Source organism: Glycine max, chromosome 8 (genome assembly GCF_000004515.6).
Source record: "Glycine max cultivar Williams 82 chromosome 8, Glycine_max_v4.0, whole genome shotgun sequence".
Taxonomy (NCBI): Eukaryota; Viridiplantae; Streptophyta; class Magnoliopsida; order Fabales; family Fabaceae; genus Glycine; species Glycine max.
The window spans coordinates 13993304-14014314 of record NC_038244.2 but is presented as its reverse complement, the minus strand read 5'-3'; the positions used below and the strand labels follow the sequence as shown (position 1 = coordinate 14014314).

Below are 21011 nucleotides of genomic sequence, written 5' to 3'. Positions count from 1 at the left end.
CTAATTAACCGGATGAATTGTTCTAATACTATCTTCTATCGATAAAAAAAATTAACTTTTTAACTAAATCGAATAAATTAAAGTAATCACAAATTTTACATCAGGTGTATATGGTCAAGAAGAAGTACAACCTAAGACAGACATGCTATTGCCGACCTTTATAATAAGGATTGATGCATTGTATTTGGCCATTATGCTAAAACTCAAATTATATAATTTAGTTTTCATGATTATAAGCAAAAACAATAACACCTGACCTTTCTCATATTTCTTTAATGTCTCCAATTTCATCTTCTTTCCACACAGTCACATGCATCAACTTCCATATTGTCATATATATATATCATACACCCTTTGGAGCTCTCAATCATTAACTCAGATCCCTTCACATTATTTAATTTATCATAAGTGTTCAAACAAATGTTGAGAGAGAGAGAGAGTGCTCAATCATGACCCTCAACTAAATTAGGGTACCCATCTGAAACATATTGACAAAGTTGAGAATTGGTGAGATGATTATATACTTTTTTTTGTATCATACAGTTGGCCAAATTAAAGGTTCATCCTGTTTGGTGAACCCAGTTGGTGATATTATATAGAAGCAAAAGAAATTATATATAAAAGATGCTCAAAGTTGGCAAATGAGTTCAATGATTCCATTGCATCCTGAACTTGCAAGTTAATTGCTTGAAGTTATTTCAGTTAGAAGCCACACCTGTCTCGAATGCAGACAAATGAATTAAATCAACATGAAAATTGAAAATAAAAACTATAGGCATCACTTTATTGATCAGGTAAATTATTTATGTGAAAGATAAGTTATGATAAGGGAACTTACTTATATTATTAATCATACAATGCAAATTGCTTATTATCTGTTTTAATTATGTCTGCTTTATAACTAATCTTGAATCAACTGAGAATTAAATTACCAATCCCGACAAATTATTATGAATTTTGTTGTACGTGATTCTCACAAGGTGGTGATTTATATGATTGTTTGTTTTTTATATTAATTAACTCCCCTAACCCATTATGCTGAAATGCTTTTTTTAATTTGAATAGGCTATGAAACTCTCAATTAATGTTCTGATTTGAAGGTTGGTATGCATCTATCTATCAGGGGTCTTGCAAGGTCATATGCAGATTTTTTTATTTTATGTAACTTGTGATAAATAAGAGTAGCCTATGTTTATATATGTCCCTCGATCGTGTTTTGACATAAGGGGGTTAGTCAAAATTTTGCTTGTAAGACATCTACTGAACCGAACCTAACAGAACTAGTGTTTATGTTGACATAGTGATTTGAATATAATTCTTTATAGTGTAGTAAGTTTCGAATTGACACATCAAGAATGGTAATTAATTAAGTCAATACAAGGGTTCTCATGGTTTAGGTTAATTGGGTAGGCTTTCAGATTTATTTGAACCTGACCTACCCATGAAAGCAAAAAGTTAGGTTGGACAAATTTCTTCTAATTCTGACTTAACCCAACCAACCAAAAGTTCTTGTGCATGTACTCTAGAGCAATATTGCACTAAATAAATGGCATGCACCACGAAGCATAACTACCTTTGTCTTTATAGGCCAGTGGGTTTAAAATAAAATACATTAAATCAAATACGAATACTAAACTGTCCAAAGCCCAAACTCCAAAATACTACTTATGGAATATATTAGAACGAGAATGGGCAATGATATGTTGATCAATTAATGATCATGTTCTTTGATAGTATATTTTTTTCTAATTTATGAAATTTATTGAAACTGCAAATTTATAATTCTAAGATTCATTAAATAAGTGAAGATCGTTGTAAAAAAAAAATCACAAAATTTATTAGGCTTATTTTTAATCAATTTTAGTAGAGAAATGTTTGAGATACACTCTTTAATATGCACATTGTTAAAATATATTGAAAATTATAAAATTCAATAAGTCTCATATTTTATTTAATGACTTATTCTTTTAATTTTATAATTTGTAATATATTTTAATCAATAAAAATGTATTACTAGTGCTGCTCTTTCAGTAAAACTATATAACAAAACAATTTTAGTCAATGATAAACAATATTTTAAAAAAAGTACGTTAAAAGATGTATTATCTCTTCTCAGTTAGGAATTCTCTAACCACACGCATACACGTTGATATGCAAGTAACATGAATGCCAGGATAATAGGGTATAGTGGGTATCGATCAAGGTATGTCTCTATTTTTAATTTATTCAACAAGATACTTCCCATCCATCACACAGGAATTCACTTTTCCACCCTCGTCCTCCAGGAATAAAAAAGAGTAGAACGTGAACATATTAGTTTCTTAGTAATAAAATATACCTCAAAATAAATATTTTATTACCTTTTAATAAATATAGGAATAAAGTTTCCCTCCCAACCTAATTTCCGGAATAAACCAAGATAACTTGAAGCAATCACCCCTGTCATTTCTTCTCTTAACAAATGAGTTTCATATTATTTTAGATTAACTAAGTTTTTAGTAGTTAATTTTTTTTAAAATTCAATTTTTAATCGTTAAACTTTTATTTAACTGGTTAAAGTCCTTTAACTTTATTCCATTAAGGCTTTTAGTTTCTAAGCTTTTGTTTAACCAATTAATGTCCTCAAATTTTTTCCATTAAAATTTTTAGTTCATAAACTTTCGAAAAATCAAGTTTTTAATTCTTAAAATCTCATTAAATAAATAAAAATAATGAATTTAAACTTTTATTCAGGAACTAAAATCTAAAATTTCTAAAAGTCTAAGAACTAAAAATTTTAATAAAAAAAAGTTGAAAGACCTTATTAGTCAAATAAAAATTTAAGAACTAAAAATCGAATTTCAAAAAAGTTTACCTAAAAACTTAGTTAACTCTTTTATTTTTCATATTTCTTGAGAAGCCATTTATAGCATTGCAAGTTTTGACACCATTGTACCTTAATGTTGGTATATGCAGGCCAACAACATACTAACCTTTTAGTGTATAATGGATCATATTATTTACCTTTATACGAATTATGAAACATTTCTTCATTTTATTATTTAAGTAGCTATTTACTTAATTAACATGATAAACTCTTGGAGCAATTTGTTTTTTACTGCAAGGCATCAAGTACGATTTAATACTGAAATGTTTTTGGCTTATTTAGAACTTTATTGTTCTTACACATCCATAGTCAATTACTATCGGAAATTAATTTATTATATCAAGACTCAAGACTAGTATGTTTGTAGATATATGTTTACATCACACTTGTTAAGGACGAGAATCATGAGATAAATTTTTCACATACATGCACATTAAAGTTTTTACACTATTTTAGCATTTCCCATATGAAAAACATATCATTTTTCATATTTCCTTGAAAGGGATGGTGACACACAAGAAATCAATTTCATCTATCCATATATAACAAAAAAGTAAAATAAAATAAATAAATAAAATCTAGATCAACACTTCCTACCTACTTTCAAATCCATCCCCTTTCCTTCTCCTTTTGACTATTCTTTTGTTGAATATCTTTAGCTCCTCCTCCTCTTCTACCACTTCCTACTTGGCCCCTTGGTGCCAATCTCCCCCTACTTCCAATGGAAACTCTAACTTTCTCCATCCCTACATTCACACCAACCTTCCTCATGTGCTGCTGAAGAGGAGACTTCATCTGTATTTTCTTATGAAGGCTTCTTCTTAGTATGCTACCAATCCTCTTAACACCAATTCTAACTTCTTTGGGACTCTCACAATGAGTCTGTGCAGGCACACAGTTGGTTTCTAATTCCCCATTGACATCCTTCTGATCAGCTTGGTTTGTTAACTTTGGTAATAATGGTGACTGGAACTGTGTTAAGCTAGGTATACTTGGGAGTGGAATCAGAGAGTTTCTCCTTGAGGCAATGGCTGAAGGAACACGCGGTGTCATCATGCATATAGTAGAAGCTCTTCCAGGCCTTTTTGGCAATAGAGCCTTGTCAGCCATGTCAGGATTGTTTTCTTTCTCAGCATGATCAATGCACTTGATGGAGCTCTCCATTGTAGAAAAGGGTATACAAGGTTTCAAGATGTTGTTCTCAGCGAGTGGTTTAGCTGAATTTATTTGTTGGTCTTTGCACCATCCACCACCACTCACTGGATCATTGAAATTCTTGAGACTTCCTAGTGGTCTACTTGCAAGTGCTGGTCTCATAAGTGTATTGTTTTGCTCTTCTTGATGTTTCATTTGGTGCTGCTCAGCTATCTTTGAGTCTACATGTTGACGCGCCAGCTTTCTCTCAACCAGAAGTTGTGATTCCAGTTCCTTGACCTTCAAAGTGAATACAGACAATGATGAAATATTCACAAGTGAAATCCAAGAGAATCCATCTACTTGGGGAAAGGAAGACTACTTATAAGGATTCTTCGTACCCCATTGCCCAGAGGCTCTTCGCTATGCGAAGGTATGGGGGAGGGATATTGTACGCAGCCTTACCCTTGCATATGCAAAGAGGCTGTTTCCGGATTCGAACCCATGACCAACAAGTCACCAAGGCACAACTTTACCGCTGCACCAGGGCTCGCCCTCAAGACTACTTATAAGGATATAAATTATAAATTTGTGCTTTGATATGATACCTTCTCTTGGAGATTTTTGTTCTTATTGTCGCTTTCCTTCATCTTGGACTCCAATCCATGGATTGTTTCCTCCATCTTCTTGATTTGCAAATCCTTCAGCCTTACCTCTTGTTTGACTTTCTCAGCCTAACAAAGGAGAGTAAACTTATTAAAAAGAAAATACACTATCACAGTTAAGCAGTGGAATATAGATACTTTATAAATACAATAGCATTACATGAATCATACCATTTGTTTGTGTCTCAAAAGTTCAACAGTGTCCAACTGCTTTCTTGCAGGTCCCAATTCTATTCCTCTTACTCTACTAGCAAAGTTCAGAGAGCAAATTGTCTCACTCAAATCGTTTTCATTAGGACTGATCTGTACAAACATGAGTGCCTTTGAATCTCCTCCTGGAAAAACAAGATTGTTCAACAAATTTTATTTTCATATTTGCATAGGATAGATAGAAGTCAGGCATACACGTGCAAAAGAAACAAGCCTAGATAAGTTTCTTTGCATGGAGAAATAAGTACCTAATGAGTCTTGCAGCAAGTGTGTAAGCTTGGAGTTCCTGCAACATGATGAACAAAAATTTCAATACTGACCAGTAGACCAAAAGATGGTGATTCATTTCAGCATTTGGGATTGAAAACATGAGCTAAAAATTATATTGACATAACCTGAAAGGAATGTGTGAACTTTTTGTTGCAAGAGCTGATATGACATCACCAAGTGCAGAGAGAGACCTATTAATATTTTGTGTCTCCTTCAGTCTATCACCATGCACTTCTGTCTTTGCCACTCGCTCGCTGCCTGCTAGGTCCACCAGCCATAACTTGCTTCTTGTGCATTCCCCATTCAACAAATTCTCTCCCTTAACCATAACACAGTGAATGCTGTATAGAGAAACAATAGCCCATCATAAGTAGTTTTTCTCCAACCAGATGGTTTAGAAACCTAATTCACATATGGTTCAGGAATCTAATAAAAAAAAAAGTTTAAATTCACCAGTGAGATCGGCTGCTATGCTCATTGGCATTGGTTGAGCTTACTGCCCTTGCATTGCTACCAGTTTGTAGGACTTCCCAGACTTCAGTCATATTGTTCACATGTGCTTCAACTAACCCTGGAATGTGATGCATTCCTTCACCAGCTTGCCTTATTTCAAGTCTACAAATAACCACATTTTAGTGAACTATATCGGTTACTATAGAATAAGCTAAAAGTAAGTTTTAGTTTAATTTCCTTGTCCAAGTTTAATTGTAAGCTGCTGTTAGGTTGAAAATAGAAGGAAAATAACCGATTTTTAGTCTACCTTTTTGCAGCTGTTCCAGGATGATTTCCCGCAACCAGCAAATCTCTTATTTGTTCATTGTACACTTCTAAGACACTTACAGAGATATCATAACAATAGAGCTTTTGTCTCTCCTTGATTATGTCAAACATTTTCTCAAGAGTCCTGAAATTAACACCTCGAGCCTCTTCTGTGCCCTCCATTGTGAAAGTTTTTCCTGTCCCAGTCTGTCCATATGCAAAAATGCATACATTGTATCCATCTAGAACTGAGGTTGCAAATGGTGCTGTGTCTTCAAAAATATCAGCTATAAAAGAAAAATAAATAAATCTGTTAAACTGAGCATTTGTGTTCAATTCAGAACCTCATCCTAAAGAATTCCTGGCAATACCTTGCTCAGCTTGGGGACCAAAGACAGCATCGAACTTGAAATTCCTTTTAGGAGCTCCATTTGACATTACAGTTAAATCACCATCTTTCGCAAATTCAAAATCTAAGGCCATTGTTGCTCCTGCAGATATCTCTTCGGCATTGAGAGGCCTACAACGGCAAAAGACCCTTATGTTTCCTGTGAAGAAGGATTAATTAGTTAGTGATCATGCATATTATTTATATTCCATCCAAATCTATGAAAGCAAGATCAGCTTCACAACTTACCTGTCAACTCCAAAACCTTGTTGTAAAGATCTTTCCGTTCCTTAGCCCCTTCAATATATTTGGACTTGAGATCTTCATGTGACTCCAGCTGTTCATTTACTATAATATAAATAGAGGAATTAAACTATGCACAAGTTCGGAACGGCAAACTATTAACGTGTGTAAGATTGAAAGCTATATTATCTACTTACTTTTGGACTTGATAATAAGTCCCATTTCTCTCATATCTGCTTGATATTTTTTGCTTGCCTCTGCTTCCTCTAATAGCTTGATGTGTTCCATTTTCATGATCTATACAATGAAATTGATTAACATGTTATAAATATATCTTTACCCTTCTTGATTTGTTTGTCACTCAACTTTGTTAACATATCAGTACCTTCAATTTCCTCGTCAAGTCTCTCAGTGATGAAAACCACTTACTTTTCTCCTTCACTTGCCCCTCAATGGCAAATGCTGCACAGCCAAAAATATCAATTGATCAGAGAAACAAAACCTCAAATGATTAGTTATATAATAGTATAATAATAACCACATAAAGAATTATGCATACCCAAAGATCCAACGTGCATGGACTTGCGCATTAGCTCATTTTGAAGTTCTTTCAAGGAGTTCCAAGCTTCTTGGCATTCTCTACTCTTCTGTTGATTCTCTCTCTTGATCTCCCCCAACTCCCTCCTTGTTTCCGTCAGCTCCTTTCTCTGACAGTCAAACTCTCTTTTCAGTCTCTTAAACTTCTCTTCCATCCCAATATCCTCGGTATCCTACAAGAACATCATTGAAAATGAAAGCAAATATTATCACCCTACATTTTTCCTGCTCAAAACAACAAATCTATCACTATTCACAAAGAGGCATACTTCTGAAGACTCCATTTCTGCCTCCTGAGACACTCCAATATCTTCAAGCATCTCAGTATCTCCTGAATTTGAAGCAAAATGATCTTAAATAACAATTGGAGTTTGGACTTATAACCAGCAACTTCACATCATGTATAACCATTGTTCATATTTGAAAACCTTTATTCACAATCAGAGATAACAAAAGTTGAACTCACTAGGAGGGTGATCTTGGGGTGACTCATTCCTGGTTACAAGAGGTGGAAGAAGCTCAAAGGAGGCTTCAGGGGACAGTGGCTTTTCCTCTTGCTCAAAAGTTTGACAGAAGTTGGAGAATTTAACAGTTGGGATCTTATGGCCATTGTCAACTTCTACTTGAGACCCCTTGATTCCATTCTCTAGAGAAAGCTCCATAGATTGCTCCACATCCTTGGAATGTTTGTTCTTCGACAACTCAGGGGAATCACCATAGCTGATTCCAGCAATATCTGGTGAGCCACAAATGACCAAATCTGGGGATGTAAGAGAATACCCCAAAATTGATCTTCCTGAAACAATATATTCCCATTATATTCTATCAGATGATCAGATCCTAAGAGCCACTCAATTCTCAAACGCCACAAAAACTAAAACTACAACAACAAAGTTTTATTATCCCACTAATTGAGGTTGGCTACATGGATCACACCATGTAATTCGGCTTAAAAACCGAAGTTTCAGGAACTAAAACCACACAAAAAAAAATTAAAAATCTCAAATTGTGCTAGCAAAACCTAATCCCATTTACCATCAAACACATTTTTCACATTTGGGTCATCGAATTTCACGCTGTTCCCTTCAAATCTTCCATTTTCCTGAGAAAACCCTGCAGCATCAATTCACAACCCTCATCAAAATCACAAAATGGGGGTTCATCCAAGACGAGAAAAAGATTCAATTCTTTAACAAAATTTTTCATTTTCTCTTCAGTTCAGTGTCCTAACCGATGCTGGGGCTGTCACCACGAGACACAGGCTCATCCGCCATAGCCAAACTCCGAGAGCTCAGTGATGCTTGTGAAAGAGCTGTTGCGTCAAAAAGAAAACAAAAAGTGGCAAACAAGACAAAAGGGTGCACGAGGAGATCATCAAGTTCAAAACTTACAAGTTATAATCATTTTTTTATCTTTACATTTTTAATTTTTTTTGTTTTTTTTTGCTCTTTCCACAAGAGAGAGAGAAAGAGAAAAAAAATGAATGAGAAAAGTTGAAGGATTCTTACAATTGGGGCTGTGAGTATAAGAAGAGGATTCTTGCTGCAAAGAAACGTCTGTGAGAAGAAGTGGGTCATGGTCATAGAGACACCATTGATTATTATCCTCCATTGATAAAACGACCAAGTTTGAACGTTGAATTCAGCAAGAATAATAATAACAATAATAATTATAAAGTTAAAAATAAATAGCAGCATAAATTAATAAAAGGGGGTTATGTAATGGTGGTGATATGATGTTTTAGGTAGAAGGTTTTTCTGAAATGGAATTTTGATTTGGTTACAAGGAAACTATGTGCGAAGATTGAAACTTGCCTTAATGAAAATTCGACCGTTAGGGGGGTTTGAAATTTGAAATGGGGTAAGCGGGGCAATATATTCACAGAAATCACGTTACAAAACATGGATTTGGATCCTTGGTGGAGTTTCTGCTTTCTACTTTGGATTCTGACTTTGGATAAACCAAAGTTATTGGAACATAGGACACGTCACATGACTCTTTTTTTTATTTTTACTTTGGATTGAAAAGTGAGAGACTATAAATTTGATAGATTAGTGGGGTAAAAATCGTTGAAATACAATGAGTTAGTTAAGTTGTTAAAGCAATCTATTTGAATAAACTTGTTTGCCATATATAAAAAATAGAGTAGATAAGAATAAAATAGATAAGTAAGGAATAAAATAAAAATGACAAGTGTTTAGTTGGAACAACGGATAAAATAGAATAAATTTTAAAATTATTTTTATCTTAAGTTTTTGTTTGATCTAAAAAGGAAAAAGATAAATTTTGTGGATACCCACACTATTTATACTTTATTTTCATTCAAAAAATTATTCTATTTTTATTCTTTTTATTTTCATTCTCTAAACTAAATACATTATAAATAATTTGAAAAATATTAGGAACACAATTTTTAACATATTCTTTTTCAAATACATTCTTTCTGATTAATTAAAATTTATTAAAAATCACAAAATTTAGTTGATCTCATATCATATTTAATGACCCTCATCCTGATTTTGTTGTTTTTAATAAAATTTAATCAATTAAAGAGAGTATGTTAAGGAATATTTCAGTATTTCTTAAACAATTTTTATCTCACCCCTCTGTCAAACATAGGTTTAGGGAGGCATTTGTTTCATCAAAACTTTTTTCTTTTCCAAAAATGTTATTCCCAAAAATATTAGATGAGAACCACATTTTTGAATATTTCAAGAAAAATATATTTATTTAATTATTAAAATTGGTTGAAAATTTTTTTTATTCTTAGAAGTGTTAAAAAAATATGTTTGATTCGTGTTATTTTATTCTTAGGAATGTATGTTATATTACTAAAATATCTTTTTTATATTAAGAAACTTGTTATATGCACCTACACAACAACATGCAGTTAGACTCTAGTTTACAAATAGTAGTGAAGAATCTTACAAAAAAAAAAATTCAATTTAACCACATCTTAGTGTAACACAACCTCAAACTGGAGAAAAAGAATTTCCAATGGCTGGGAAGTCACAATCGATAGCGAGGCGTGCCAGAGAAAGTCCAGAAGTTGCTTGATTCTCTTCTCACTTGCTCAATGGCTGACAAAAAGGCTTACCGTAGACTGCTAGAGAAGAAGCTCTTAAAAAATACCCCAGCCTTAAAAAGAACATGCAACACAAAAAAAAATATGTACAACAAAAACCACACCTCAAGTAAACAAAAAAAAATCGGTAAATTGCCTTCATATCAATAATTAAATTTCAAAAATAACTGCAACATACTCCTCTATTATATATCTTCAAATTCACACCCTCTGATATCAAAATTGAATTGTGGAATCTGAAATACTAGTTGATGTAAAGCATAAATTGTAGAGAGATTCACATAAAAAAAAAATCATACACAAATAATGAGAAAATAGGTATTGATATCCAAGGCATAATAGAACTAATAGGTATTCTCGCCCTTTTTTCATGAGAATCAACTCAATATAAAATCAACATAATCATGAGTATCTCACTTTTTTGAGAATAAATCATATTCAGAAATATTTGTCGATTACCTTAACATAAACATGGGAATATATATTTTCATCTTCACATTTCCGGAAATTCTAGAAGATTTCATGAAATAAACGTTCTCTTAGTATTAAAGTTTGACTCTTCTAATCTTTCCTTTATATGGGTATATATAGGTTATGTTTGACAAAATTAGTTGGTAGCAGAAAGTTAGAAGTTTTTAAACTAACTTATTAATTTATAAATGTTTGGTAAAACTAACTGTTGAAGTAGCTAAAAAATAAAAAACGACATATTCAAAAAGGGAATAAAATTAAAAAGCTATAAGCTTATATTTTAAAAGACGTTACTTGAAATATTAGAAGCTAGCTAAAATGACTTGCCTAATAATTATGATAAATATATTTTTAAGATTTTGTTTGTGATCATAATATTGATACGAAATAGTCTCCGTCGAACGCAGTAAATCCTAGACCACTTAGTTAAGAGATACAAATCACTACCACTTATATCAATCATTGTTGGTTGTATAATTTTTAAGATAATTATTATAAAAATTAATAAGCTAATATAGTACATAAAAATTGGAATTGGGATAACATTTTAACAAGGAAAAATATTATATATTCTTAAATTTGGGAAATCAAGAAAAATATAGAAAGAATAATAAAGGGAAAATAACTTATTTGATTTTTTGAAGAAAAAAAAATATGGTATCATGATGAATTTATGGTGTTTCCCAAATGCATTTAAGAATTTTTAAAAATTTATATTGGAAAGTTTGTTCAACTTTATTTCGTTTCCATTTGCCTCACTTCGTTTAGCATTCTATATTTTCCCTCATTTGCTTATTCTTTTGCTTTTGTAAAAGAGAATCAATTCTCCTTGTTCATTTTTGCTTATCTAAGTTCCTCTTTTCTTTCCAAATTATATTTTACAAAAAAAAAAAAAAACATCAAAACTAACCTACTATTTCATCAATAAATATATTTTTTCTGGTTCAAAATTTGAATTTAAGATTGGACAGACAATAGGAATGATAATTTTTATATTAATTAAAAAAAACCAGCCTCAAACTCTTCTCTACCATCAGTATCTTTAAAAAAAAAAAGATTTCAATCAAATATATTAATACTCTTATTTCATATTACATATTTCCTGGACACATTTTAGATCCAAAAAATTTAAAACGTATAAACTAATGTGTAGATTGTTAAAATATCAACCAATATGCTTTCTCATGATTTTATTTAATGCAATCATTAGAGGATAAAACAAACTGCAAATATTTTTTAACCAAAGTATTTACATCGGTGGATAACCTTTGATCATCTAACTATTGCATCTAGGAGCAAAACACAGTAAAAAATACAAATTTCCAGGCCTGAGTGTAAGATGATGCATCCATTTTTTTCTCTTTTTTTTTTATCAAAAATAAGATGATGCATCCATTATAGAGCATCATACAAAAAATGAAAAAAAATGCAATTCTTCCCTTGTCTTATGTGGTTGTTACAAGTATTTTTGGGTCAAGGCATTGAAACTTTTTCCCTCTCTACTTTGTTATATACACTTTTACAGCCAACAATGGAACAAATCATTTTGAACTCAGATCCTCAGCAGTGGCACCCTCAATGTCAATATAAATGATGAGGGAATTGGTACCTCTCTCCAATGTAATAATACCAACTGGAGAGAAATACTATGTTTTTTTCAACTGGAACTTGGAATGCATTTGCACTGTGTTCAAACACAAGATAGGAATCAATCTCATAGTGGAACACATCATTGTTCATTCTACAATGCAACTCCTACTCCCTCCACGGCAGATGCCATTGAGGCTGAGGCCTCTTCAAGGGTCCTCTTCTTCTGAAATGTGTTGAAGGCTTCAAGAATGTCACCCTCTTCCCAATCATCAAAGTCTTCTAACCCAAGTCCACACTCGAGACCGGCATTTACCTGCTCACAAGGGATAGAAAAAGAATGTGTATTCAGTCCGAAGATACAATGACATGGAGAAGCAACACCATGATATTCAACACAGAAAAAGTAATCATGATTAAAAAAGCAGCAAGAAAAAGCTATTCTACAGTCAGAATGTTAGCGTCTAAACAAGAAGCTTTCATTTGATAGAAGACATCTTAGGAACAACTACAAGCAAAACATCATAAGTTTAAATCTGATTCACTGTCCAGGAAAAACAGATTTGGGGCATTGTCTTCAGAATACTAGCATATTTGATGGGTAAAGGTCAATATATGTACAAATATTTATTTCTCATTAATTTTAAAAAAAAAACAACATAGCTAATGCCCATTCGGATAGCCACATACAAACCAAAATGGACTGACAATAAATGGCTTCACAATTGGTAAGTTTTGATAAATTAAGGAACATTTGTCCAATCATCTTGATACTTGTACCATGCAACGGTTGCAGCGATATACTTGTGTATGAATCCTAAAAATGGGAAGTAATACTCTGAAGCAGAGTCTTACCTCTTTAACAATCTCCTTCACCCGTCTCAAAGAATCAAGAATACCAACATGAACTACTTTCCCCTTCCGCTTGACTCGAATACCACAGTCATTTAGTATTTTCCCCTCTGTAACCATGCATCCAGCAACACGACCACTACCACTGCTGAATACGGCTCGTACTACTGCTGAACCAATTGTTACTTGTTCCTACAAAAGATAGCAGTAAGTTTTGCAGCTGAAGCTTCAGTAACTCTTTTCGAAAAAGAATACAAAAGTGATAAGAAACGAAGCATGCCCTAATATGTTGGACCATATAAATGCAGGGGAAGGACCAGTTGGCACTACCTAATGCACACTAGAGTACTAGACAACATATACAGTGGAAATATGTGATTATAATGTCTTGCATAACCTACACTAAGGTTACAAATTTAAAGATATCTTGATTTACCTCAACAGGTTCTAGTAGCCCTTCCATTGCTTTTCGTACATCATCAATTAATTCATAAATGACTCTGTATAATCTAATCTCAACAGCTTTGTTCTCTCCATAGCTTTTCACAGAGCCTGGTGCTTTCACATTAAATCCCAAAATGATGGCCTTGCTTGCAACTGAAAGGTCCACATCACTTGTGTTTACATCACCTGTCGCCTCCAACAAAAACTTCAGTGTGACATTGTCTTGTGGTAGAATCTCCAGCGCTTTTCTGACAGCTTCAATAGATCCCTAACCATGACCAAGAACAATGACATTAATTGCACGTGAAGCAATAACCAAAGTGATGATCCATAAAACATATTGAAGTTGCAGCCATTTAGAACAATACAGAAAATGCCAACTTTATTGTATGTTTACCTATCGTGAACATTAGGCCAGGCATACAATAGATTGGCATATTTACCATAAATGATAAAGAATTGGATAGGTTATTGACACTTCCATACATGCTAAACTCAAAACTACATGAACACACACATGCTTAACACTTATTCCTGACAGATAGATATTTAAACATGTCTCAGTAAGTAGCTTGTGCCAAAGTGTTGGGCCATATCAACTTTGGCTAATTATTAATAACCATATTAAAGTAGTCTTCTTTCTATTGGCATACACATGTTTTCCTGCAAGAAAAAGCACTCAAAGCCCTGTTGGGGTAGTTAAAATATGATAAGTTCTAAATCTAAATTTCAAGGTAAATTAGTAAGGTACATACTACATAAGTTCTTATTTCAATGATTCAATATAATATATATTGGGCTTTAATAATATAAAATCACTGCATGATAATTGATATCACTGACAGTCATCAATTAGTTCAGCAAGGCAAATTTAACATCAACCAAAACTGTACAAATTCAAGTAACAATAGTAGCAGTGATCATACCTGAAGATCAACCTTCAAAATAATATTTAGTTGATGCAAATCTAGTCCAGACAGCTTTCCTGATGAAACGGCTGAAGCTAAGGAAGAAAGGGTGACCTTTCCATCCCCTGCCTTTGCTGAAATACGCTCATTACGCAATGACTCAGCACGAGCCTCTGCCCTTTCACGTGCAGTATCGAGGGATTCAACAACCTCAAATTCATCACCAGCAATTGGAACATTATTCAACCCAATAACCTGTGGACATGCACAGAAGACACAACAGATAACTTTGAATTAGGTCAAGTTTTGGCATCTATGAAGAGCCCGACAATCCACATGGCTCTTAAAAAGTGGCTGAATAAGGTAACTAAGAAACTTCAAAATCTAAAGGTGTTTTATACTTGTATTCTCCACCATCATAGAACTTTTCCCATGCTACTAACAGCAAAACTGATGCCACCATAAGATTTTGATCATTTGATTCTTTAATGTGGAAAGCGTTGGAAATAATGATATTAAATGTACATAGGAAATAGTATGTCCATGTATCTCATTTAGATGCAGTTAGTGTTCACAGATATTAGTGTTGAGGAATTTGCATCAGTTAATCCTGGTGAATAGTCTCCACTAAGTCTATCAAGACTACATATTTGGATACACATTCTACTGAATAAGAAGCTGTTTCATTCTCTAAGTTCTCTGTCTCTCTTAATTCTCCCCCTCTCACAAAATTCAACTGAGAAGATTTCCTTTAATCAGTAAGCTTGTAACAAGACACATCAATCTTTGGAGAATAGAAATCCACACTGAATGAGAGCAGTTGCTTTTTGTAGTAATTACTAATTCTACAGCTATGCAGCTCTACTTATTGTTCCCAGGCCAATCCCTCTGGTGCCTCAAAGGAGAAGTACATGATCAATGTAGAAAAAGACTGATCAAAATAGCACTTGGTGGGAAAAACACATTGCAAAATCTTTTAACTACAGCCTTTTACAGGATTACTTAACCCCACAACTTAAATAAACACAAAAGTATAGCCAGAGGACTCAAATTGAAGAAATGAATTGGTCATTGAATACAGGATACCTCAAATTTGTATTCTCTAGATTAATTAATTTGTTCTTGGTTGTGGGAACATTTGTGTTGCTCAGCACACATCATCATATGGATGTAATTGTAAACACACAACAATAAATATAATAGACATGCACATGTGCGAGGATGTAATTTACATTGCAATTAGAGAAATGTCATGTCAACAATTATACTGCCAACTAATAAATTCACATCAATATTCTAAATGAAGATGACAGAAACAAGATCAGAAACTAGAAAAGAAATGAATTTTATTGAATACTCAGGGTATTCAAGAGACCATGTTCTCTCCCCTCTCTCTTAAAAGTAGAATCCTTTCTCAAATGATAAAGTAGCTCTGTCTCTCAACCTCCCTTCTTATAGGCAAACATGCCTTACTCAAACTATTTCAGCCAACAAACTAACTAATGGGTACCTAAAGGAAGATGAGTGAACTTAATCAACATCCAGTATTTGAGTTGATTAGCAAACTAATATTTGATACATGTGTATATGCAGTGATTCAGTCCATGTAAATGTTGAAGGAAACCACAACACTGATGTAGCAGAGTAGTTGTCCACTTGAGCTTATGATGCTTGATGCGAAATGATGTCCTCTCTACTTCACACCTCCCCCACTCCCAGTTCTTTTGTACTATGAATTCTTTATTTTGCTAAGCAAAAGTAGTAATGCATCATATGACTCTTTTGTACTGAATTTACAAACCTGTACAGGCATAGAAGGTGAAGCTTCATCAACCCGCTTTCCACCATCATCAAATAAAGCCCGCACCTGAAAGAAGTAAACAAAAGATGTTTACAAATGCACAGGGAAGCAAAGTAGAATGGCGGAATTCAGTAACTGAATGTTAAGATCATATAGTATTCAATTTTAAGTTTGTGTCTACCAACCTTTCCAGAAGCTTCTCCACAAACTACTATATCTCCCCGTCTAAGGGTGCCATTCTGCACAATAAATGAAGCAAATGGTCCCTTCGATTTATCTAGCCCTGCCTCAACGACTGTTCCCTTCGCACTTCTATCAGGATTAGCTTTCAGCTCTTGCAACTAAACCATTAATGCTTAGGTCAGAATGAATACCAGAAAGATAAAAGAAAGCCCAAACAAGTGTAAATTTTAACCAAACACTGATGCATTGTCAATTAGTCAATAGCTTTCTCAGTCCCACAAAAGCACAAAATAAATCAAGGTGTCTCCGACATGGAGGAGACTTCAGAATGCTAGGACACAATAACATAGTTTTATTTTATACAATATGCATCAAGGAGAATTTTATATTTATTAAATTAAATATGGGAGGTGAGGGTTAAACTCCATCTATTTTTTAGAAAATATCAAGACGTTATAAATGTGTATCTCACAGTGATTTATTTCCATCTATTGATCACAACTTACAAGTATATGCCAAAAGCAAGATTTTCTATCAATATACAATAACATAAGAACATTAAAACGTATTAATTAATTAGATAAAGGGATAAAATAGGTGTAAAGTGGCTTAAGATAGTCAGTAGTCATGACACCAACAGTAAACAAGTTACCTCAGCAACAAGCATAACAGTTTCCAAAAGATCATCTATATTCTTCCCTTTAAGAGCACTTATCTGTTGGACATAAGAGAACAAGAGAAAAATATAACTTCTTGAAAGTTAATAAATCATAAACAGGATACAAAATGATAGCGACAAATAAGAAATACTAACCGGAACCATTGGGATGTCACCACCCCAGTCTTCTGGCATTAAACCAATTGAAGAAAGCTCTTGCATGACTCGTTCTGGATTTGCTCCATCTTTATCTATCTGTTTCAAATAAATAAAATTTGTCAACAATTCCTGAAACCATCACCAAGTAAAGTATAACAATTATAAAATGAGGTTGGACACTTCATGTTGGCATGCCTTGTTTATTGCAATGATTATGGGTACTCCCGCTGCTTTGGCATGAGCTATAGCTTCATTTGTTTGAGGACGAATCCCATCATCGGCAGCCACAACAATAATAGCCATGTCTGTAACACTTGCTCCGCGAGCTCTCATTGCTCCAAATGCCTACAGGAATGCATATAATATATATCAACTATACTTCTAAAGGAAATGAAAGTGAAAAGTTGAGTTATAGTTATAGTTAATAATTCGGCTAAAAACTACATGTTAACATTAGTCAGCAAGTCATTACACGGATTACAGGACCCAACACAATCCAACAGAAGGAAATGTACAAGTAGTTTAGCATATTTATAAGGGAAAAGGTTAGAAGTAGAAAATTTATTAAAACTGAGCATACCTCATGCCCAGGAGTGTCAAGGAAAACACACGGCAACTTTTTCCCATCCACAGGTACTTCCACTTTATAGGCCCCAATTCCCTGTGTGATCCCACCAGCTTCAGAAGCAGCTACCTGAAATTATATAATTCTATCATATCCTGGTGCTAAGAAAATAACACGATGCAGCCAGCATAGCAAAATCCAGAAAAGGAGGCAGGGTACAGCATAGCATTTCATAAACACACAAAGAACATCTATTATGAATTATTAGTAAAAAGTCAAGCAATTGTCTCTTATTATATATTATGGTTTACTAACTAGCAACCCTTTTACTTTTCTCAGCTCAGTATCTATTTTCATAAGGGCCCTCGAAATGCTTCGGTTTTGAAAGTTATACTAATCCCTAATCCAGTAATCCCGTATTGAAATCCATGGATTGCATGTAACTCTCTAGCAAATTTAGGATCATATCCATCCTAGAAACCCAGAGTAGTCCAACCAGCATAGGGAACAGTTTCGCTATAGGTGAGACACCAAAAAAAAAAATCAAAAATGCATATGTAAACTATTGTACTAACCTAATCACACAACATAAAAGTTGTCTAAAACATGGTAATAATCACTCACACATGTAAACATCCATATAACATTTATATGCCCTTGCTTGCTTAAAGATACTGAAAGAAGCATAACGATTTTATTAAATTTTCACCATACCTTGCTCTTCCGTATATAATCCAAAAGAGTTGTCTGCCAATTGATCACAACAAAAAAATATCAGAAAATGGAGGAATTCAAGGTAAAAACCAGAGATAAATGAGAAGTACAGAGTGATACCACTTACCTTGCCATGATCCACATGTCCCATAATAGTAATAACAGGGGGCCTATCCTTGAGTTTGTCGAAGTCATCTTCGTCAAGAATTTCTCTTTTCTTAACTAAACCTTCAACTTTGAATGGATCAGCATCTATGACTTCCACATCGTACTCTTTACAAATCATCTTTACCATATCTTTGTCTATTGTTTGTACCCCATCTGGTTTAATTCCCTTGGAGTATAGATAACCCAGGATTTCACCTTCACTGGTTGCCAAACAGTAGGCTAATTCCTCCACCAGCATACCTTTGTCTCCAACCTCTAGAATTTCTACTTTGATGGGAGCTGCATCCCTGGCAGCCTGGAGTCGTGCTGCCCTTCGGCTTGCTTTACTCCATTTCCTTCCTTTTCTAGCTGTTGCAGCACCAGGAATAGAGACATTGAGTTCAGATGCGTCCTCGTCATGAATTGCATCATCCTCTAAAATCCGTCTTCTTGGTCCCCCAGCCATAGCACCTTTCTTCCGGAAATCATCTTTAAACTTTCCCGGGGGAGGTGCCTTCCCTGGTTTTGGAGGGGCTAGAACTGCTTGTGCAATTAGAGGATCTACTACCGGTTTCTTGGAAGCAAACTTATCAATCAAGATGGGCGACTTCTTTTCTTTAGATTTAACAGATGTTGTCTCGGCTGCTCCCCTGTCCTTCAAGACAACAGGTTTTTTGGCAGGTGGGGGAGCTATTGAAGGTTTTGATAGCAACATCGGTTGAGGTTGCGAAGGTGGTTGAGGTTTCAAAGACGGTTGAGGAGCATGAGTTTGAGATACCACCTTCTCCCCTCCCCTTGTTTGAGTCCTCTCTCCTTCATTCTTGTCATTAATAGGCTTTGGTACTTCCTTCACAACCTTCTGAACCGATGCAACCGTGTCCCCTTTACGCCATACACTCTTCAACGTTTTAGACTTCTGAGGTGCTGCTGAATTCACCGGTTTATCAGCCTTAGGACTAGCATTTGCATTACTCCTTACCGGTTTATTCACTGAACCATTATTCCTGTCCCCATTCACCTTCGAACTCCCAAGCTTTTCTGCCTTCTCCAACACCTCCCCGAGTGATTCAATCACCTTATTCCTCTCTTCCACATCCCCAGTAGTCCTTGAGGGCCCCAAAATGGGGTCACTCTTATTCTCTGGGGACTTCAACACAGGCTTAGGAGGAGGCTTAAGCACAAAACCAGCACCATCATCACCACCCTTACTCCTACTACTGTTAGAATCAAGGGACACTGAATTCCCTTGGTCAGCAACAAAATCAGTTGTGGTAACTGAATATCTACACACAGACAATGACACACAATGCCATCTCTTTCTCCCCCTGCAGTTCCCTCTTGAAAGAGAGACTCTCCTCACCACAGAATGAGACCTTCCAGAGGAACTCACACCCATGAGGTTCCCCAAACTCACTGGAGAAGCAAAAGAAGTCATTGTTCCTTGCACGTTCCCCACCAAAATTAACATACTGAGCCCCACACCCCCACAACACCAAAAACACTAGAATGTTCCAAAATTAAATTATCTTCTAAAACCTCAACAATACCCCATTACACCACACACTTCAATTAAGAACTCAACCTACCCAGAAACCAAATTTCAATCGAAAGTGACAAAATAAGAGTGATACTAATACTTCTGGCTAAATGGAACTAAAAGGGTATGGTACCTCAATTCAAAGACAGAAACTTTGGGTGTCAAATTGAGGTAGAACATGTAAAAGGGAACTTGTGACTGAAGAAGAAGAAGATGATGATGATGATGAAAAAGAATGAAGTGAGGAAGTGATTTTGTGGCTATGGAAAGTGATGAGTGATAGGCTTATGGCATGTTTCGGAGGGCATGTGTGGATGGTTTTGTGCCTGTCGAATTGCGTAATGTGATAAGGCTTTTTTTTTAATTTTCTTTTTTTTTTCCTCTTTTTTTCGTGGTTTTTAACGTACTTCCCTCGTACAAGGCGAAATAAGCATACGTTGGAAAAGGTCTTAGAAACCAAAAATATTAAACGGTGGAGTGTAATTTCGTGGAGTTTATAAAAGGTGTAGGGAGGGACACGTCCACTGTCGTCGTAATTGTGGAGATTAATTATTATTTTGTTATTATTTGGAGTTATGAAAATTCTAATACTCTAATATATTCAGTCAAAAAAATATTCTAATATTAACATGAATTTTTTTTATCATATTGCTTATATTAATTGATGTGTTATTATCAAGTAGAATGACTTACGCGTCGTTGGTTGTAATATAAAAATAAATAAATAAAGGGTTCTTGTAAATAAACAGGTTCGTTTGATCATATATC

At 34.3% G+C, this 21011-nt stretch overlaps 2 protein-coding genes across 2 annotated transcripts; both read right to left on the bottom strand.

Annotated features, from left to right (window-relative positions):
* Positions 1–3178: 3178 nt before the first annotated feature.
* Positions 3179–8992, bottom strand: LOC100817247 (kinesin-like protein KIN-14Q). Its single transcript, XM_006585370.4, has 17 exons — positions 8641–8992; positions 8364–8444; positions 8168–8245; positions 7599–7928; positions 7402–7463; positions 7095–7305; positions 6921–6997; positions 6733–6832; positions 6542–6640; positions 6276–6452; positions 5906–6191; positions 5599–5760; positions 5271–5486; positions 5124–5161; positions 4837–5000; positions 4609–4734; positions 3179–4300 (listed from the first exon to the last, which is right to left on the bottom strand). Exons 1-17 carry the CDS (start codon positions 8741–8743, stop codon positions 3470–3472), a joined length of 3141 nt encoding a protein of 1046 aa, XP_006585433.1. The 5' UTR covers positions 8744–8992; the 3' UTR covers positions 3179–3469.
* A 2902-nt stretch (positions 8993–11894) lies between these two features.
* LOC100818840 (translation initiation factor IF-2, chloroplastic) lies at positions 11895–20612 on the bottom strand. Its single transcript, XM_014779057.3, has 12 exons — positions 18687–20612; positions 18560–18592; positions 17861–17974; positions 17476–17625; positions 17278–17376; positions 17116–17178; positions 16466–16621; positions 16281–16346; positions 14498–14734; positions 13564–13839; positions 13131–13319; positions 11895–12591 (listed from the first exon to the last, which is right to left on the bottom strand). Exons 1-12 carry the CDS (start codon positions 20172–20174, stop codon positions 12430–12432), a joined length of 3033 nt encoding a protein of 1010 aa, XP_014634543.1. The 5' UTR covers positions 20175–20612; the 3' UTR covers positions 11895–12429.
* Between the last annotated feature and the right edge of the window lie 399 nt (positions 20613–21011).

Bases quoted from the DNA above. Each gene is read 5' to 3' on its own strand.
- LOC100817247 (XM_006585370.4), bottom strand. From the start codon at position 8,743: ATGGAGGATAATAATCAATGGTGTCTCTATGACCATGACCCACTTCTT. The intron at 5,162-5,270 runs GTTATGTCAATA...ATCATGTTGCAG, and splicing joins AGTTCACACATTCCTTTCAG to GAACTCCAAGCTTACACACT. The intron at 5,001-5,123 runs GTACTTATTTCT...TTGTTTTTCCAG, and splicing joins CTTGCTGCAAGACTCATTAG to GAGGAGATTCAAAGGCACTC.
- LOC100818840 (XM_014779057.3), bottom strand. From the start codon at position 20,174: ATGTTAATTTTGGTGGGGAACGTGCAAGGAACAATGACTTCTTTTGCT. The intron at 18,593-18,686 runs GTAAGTGGTATC...ATCAATTGGCAG, and splicing joins GACATGTGGATCATGGCAAG to ACAACTCTTTTGGATTATAT. The intron at 17,626-17,860 runs GTATGCTCAGTT...GCATTCCTGTAG, and splicing joins TTGACACTCCTGGGCATGAG to GCATTTGGAGCAATGAGAGC.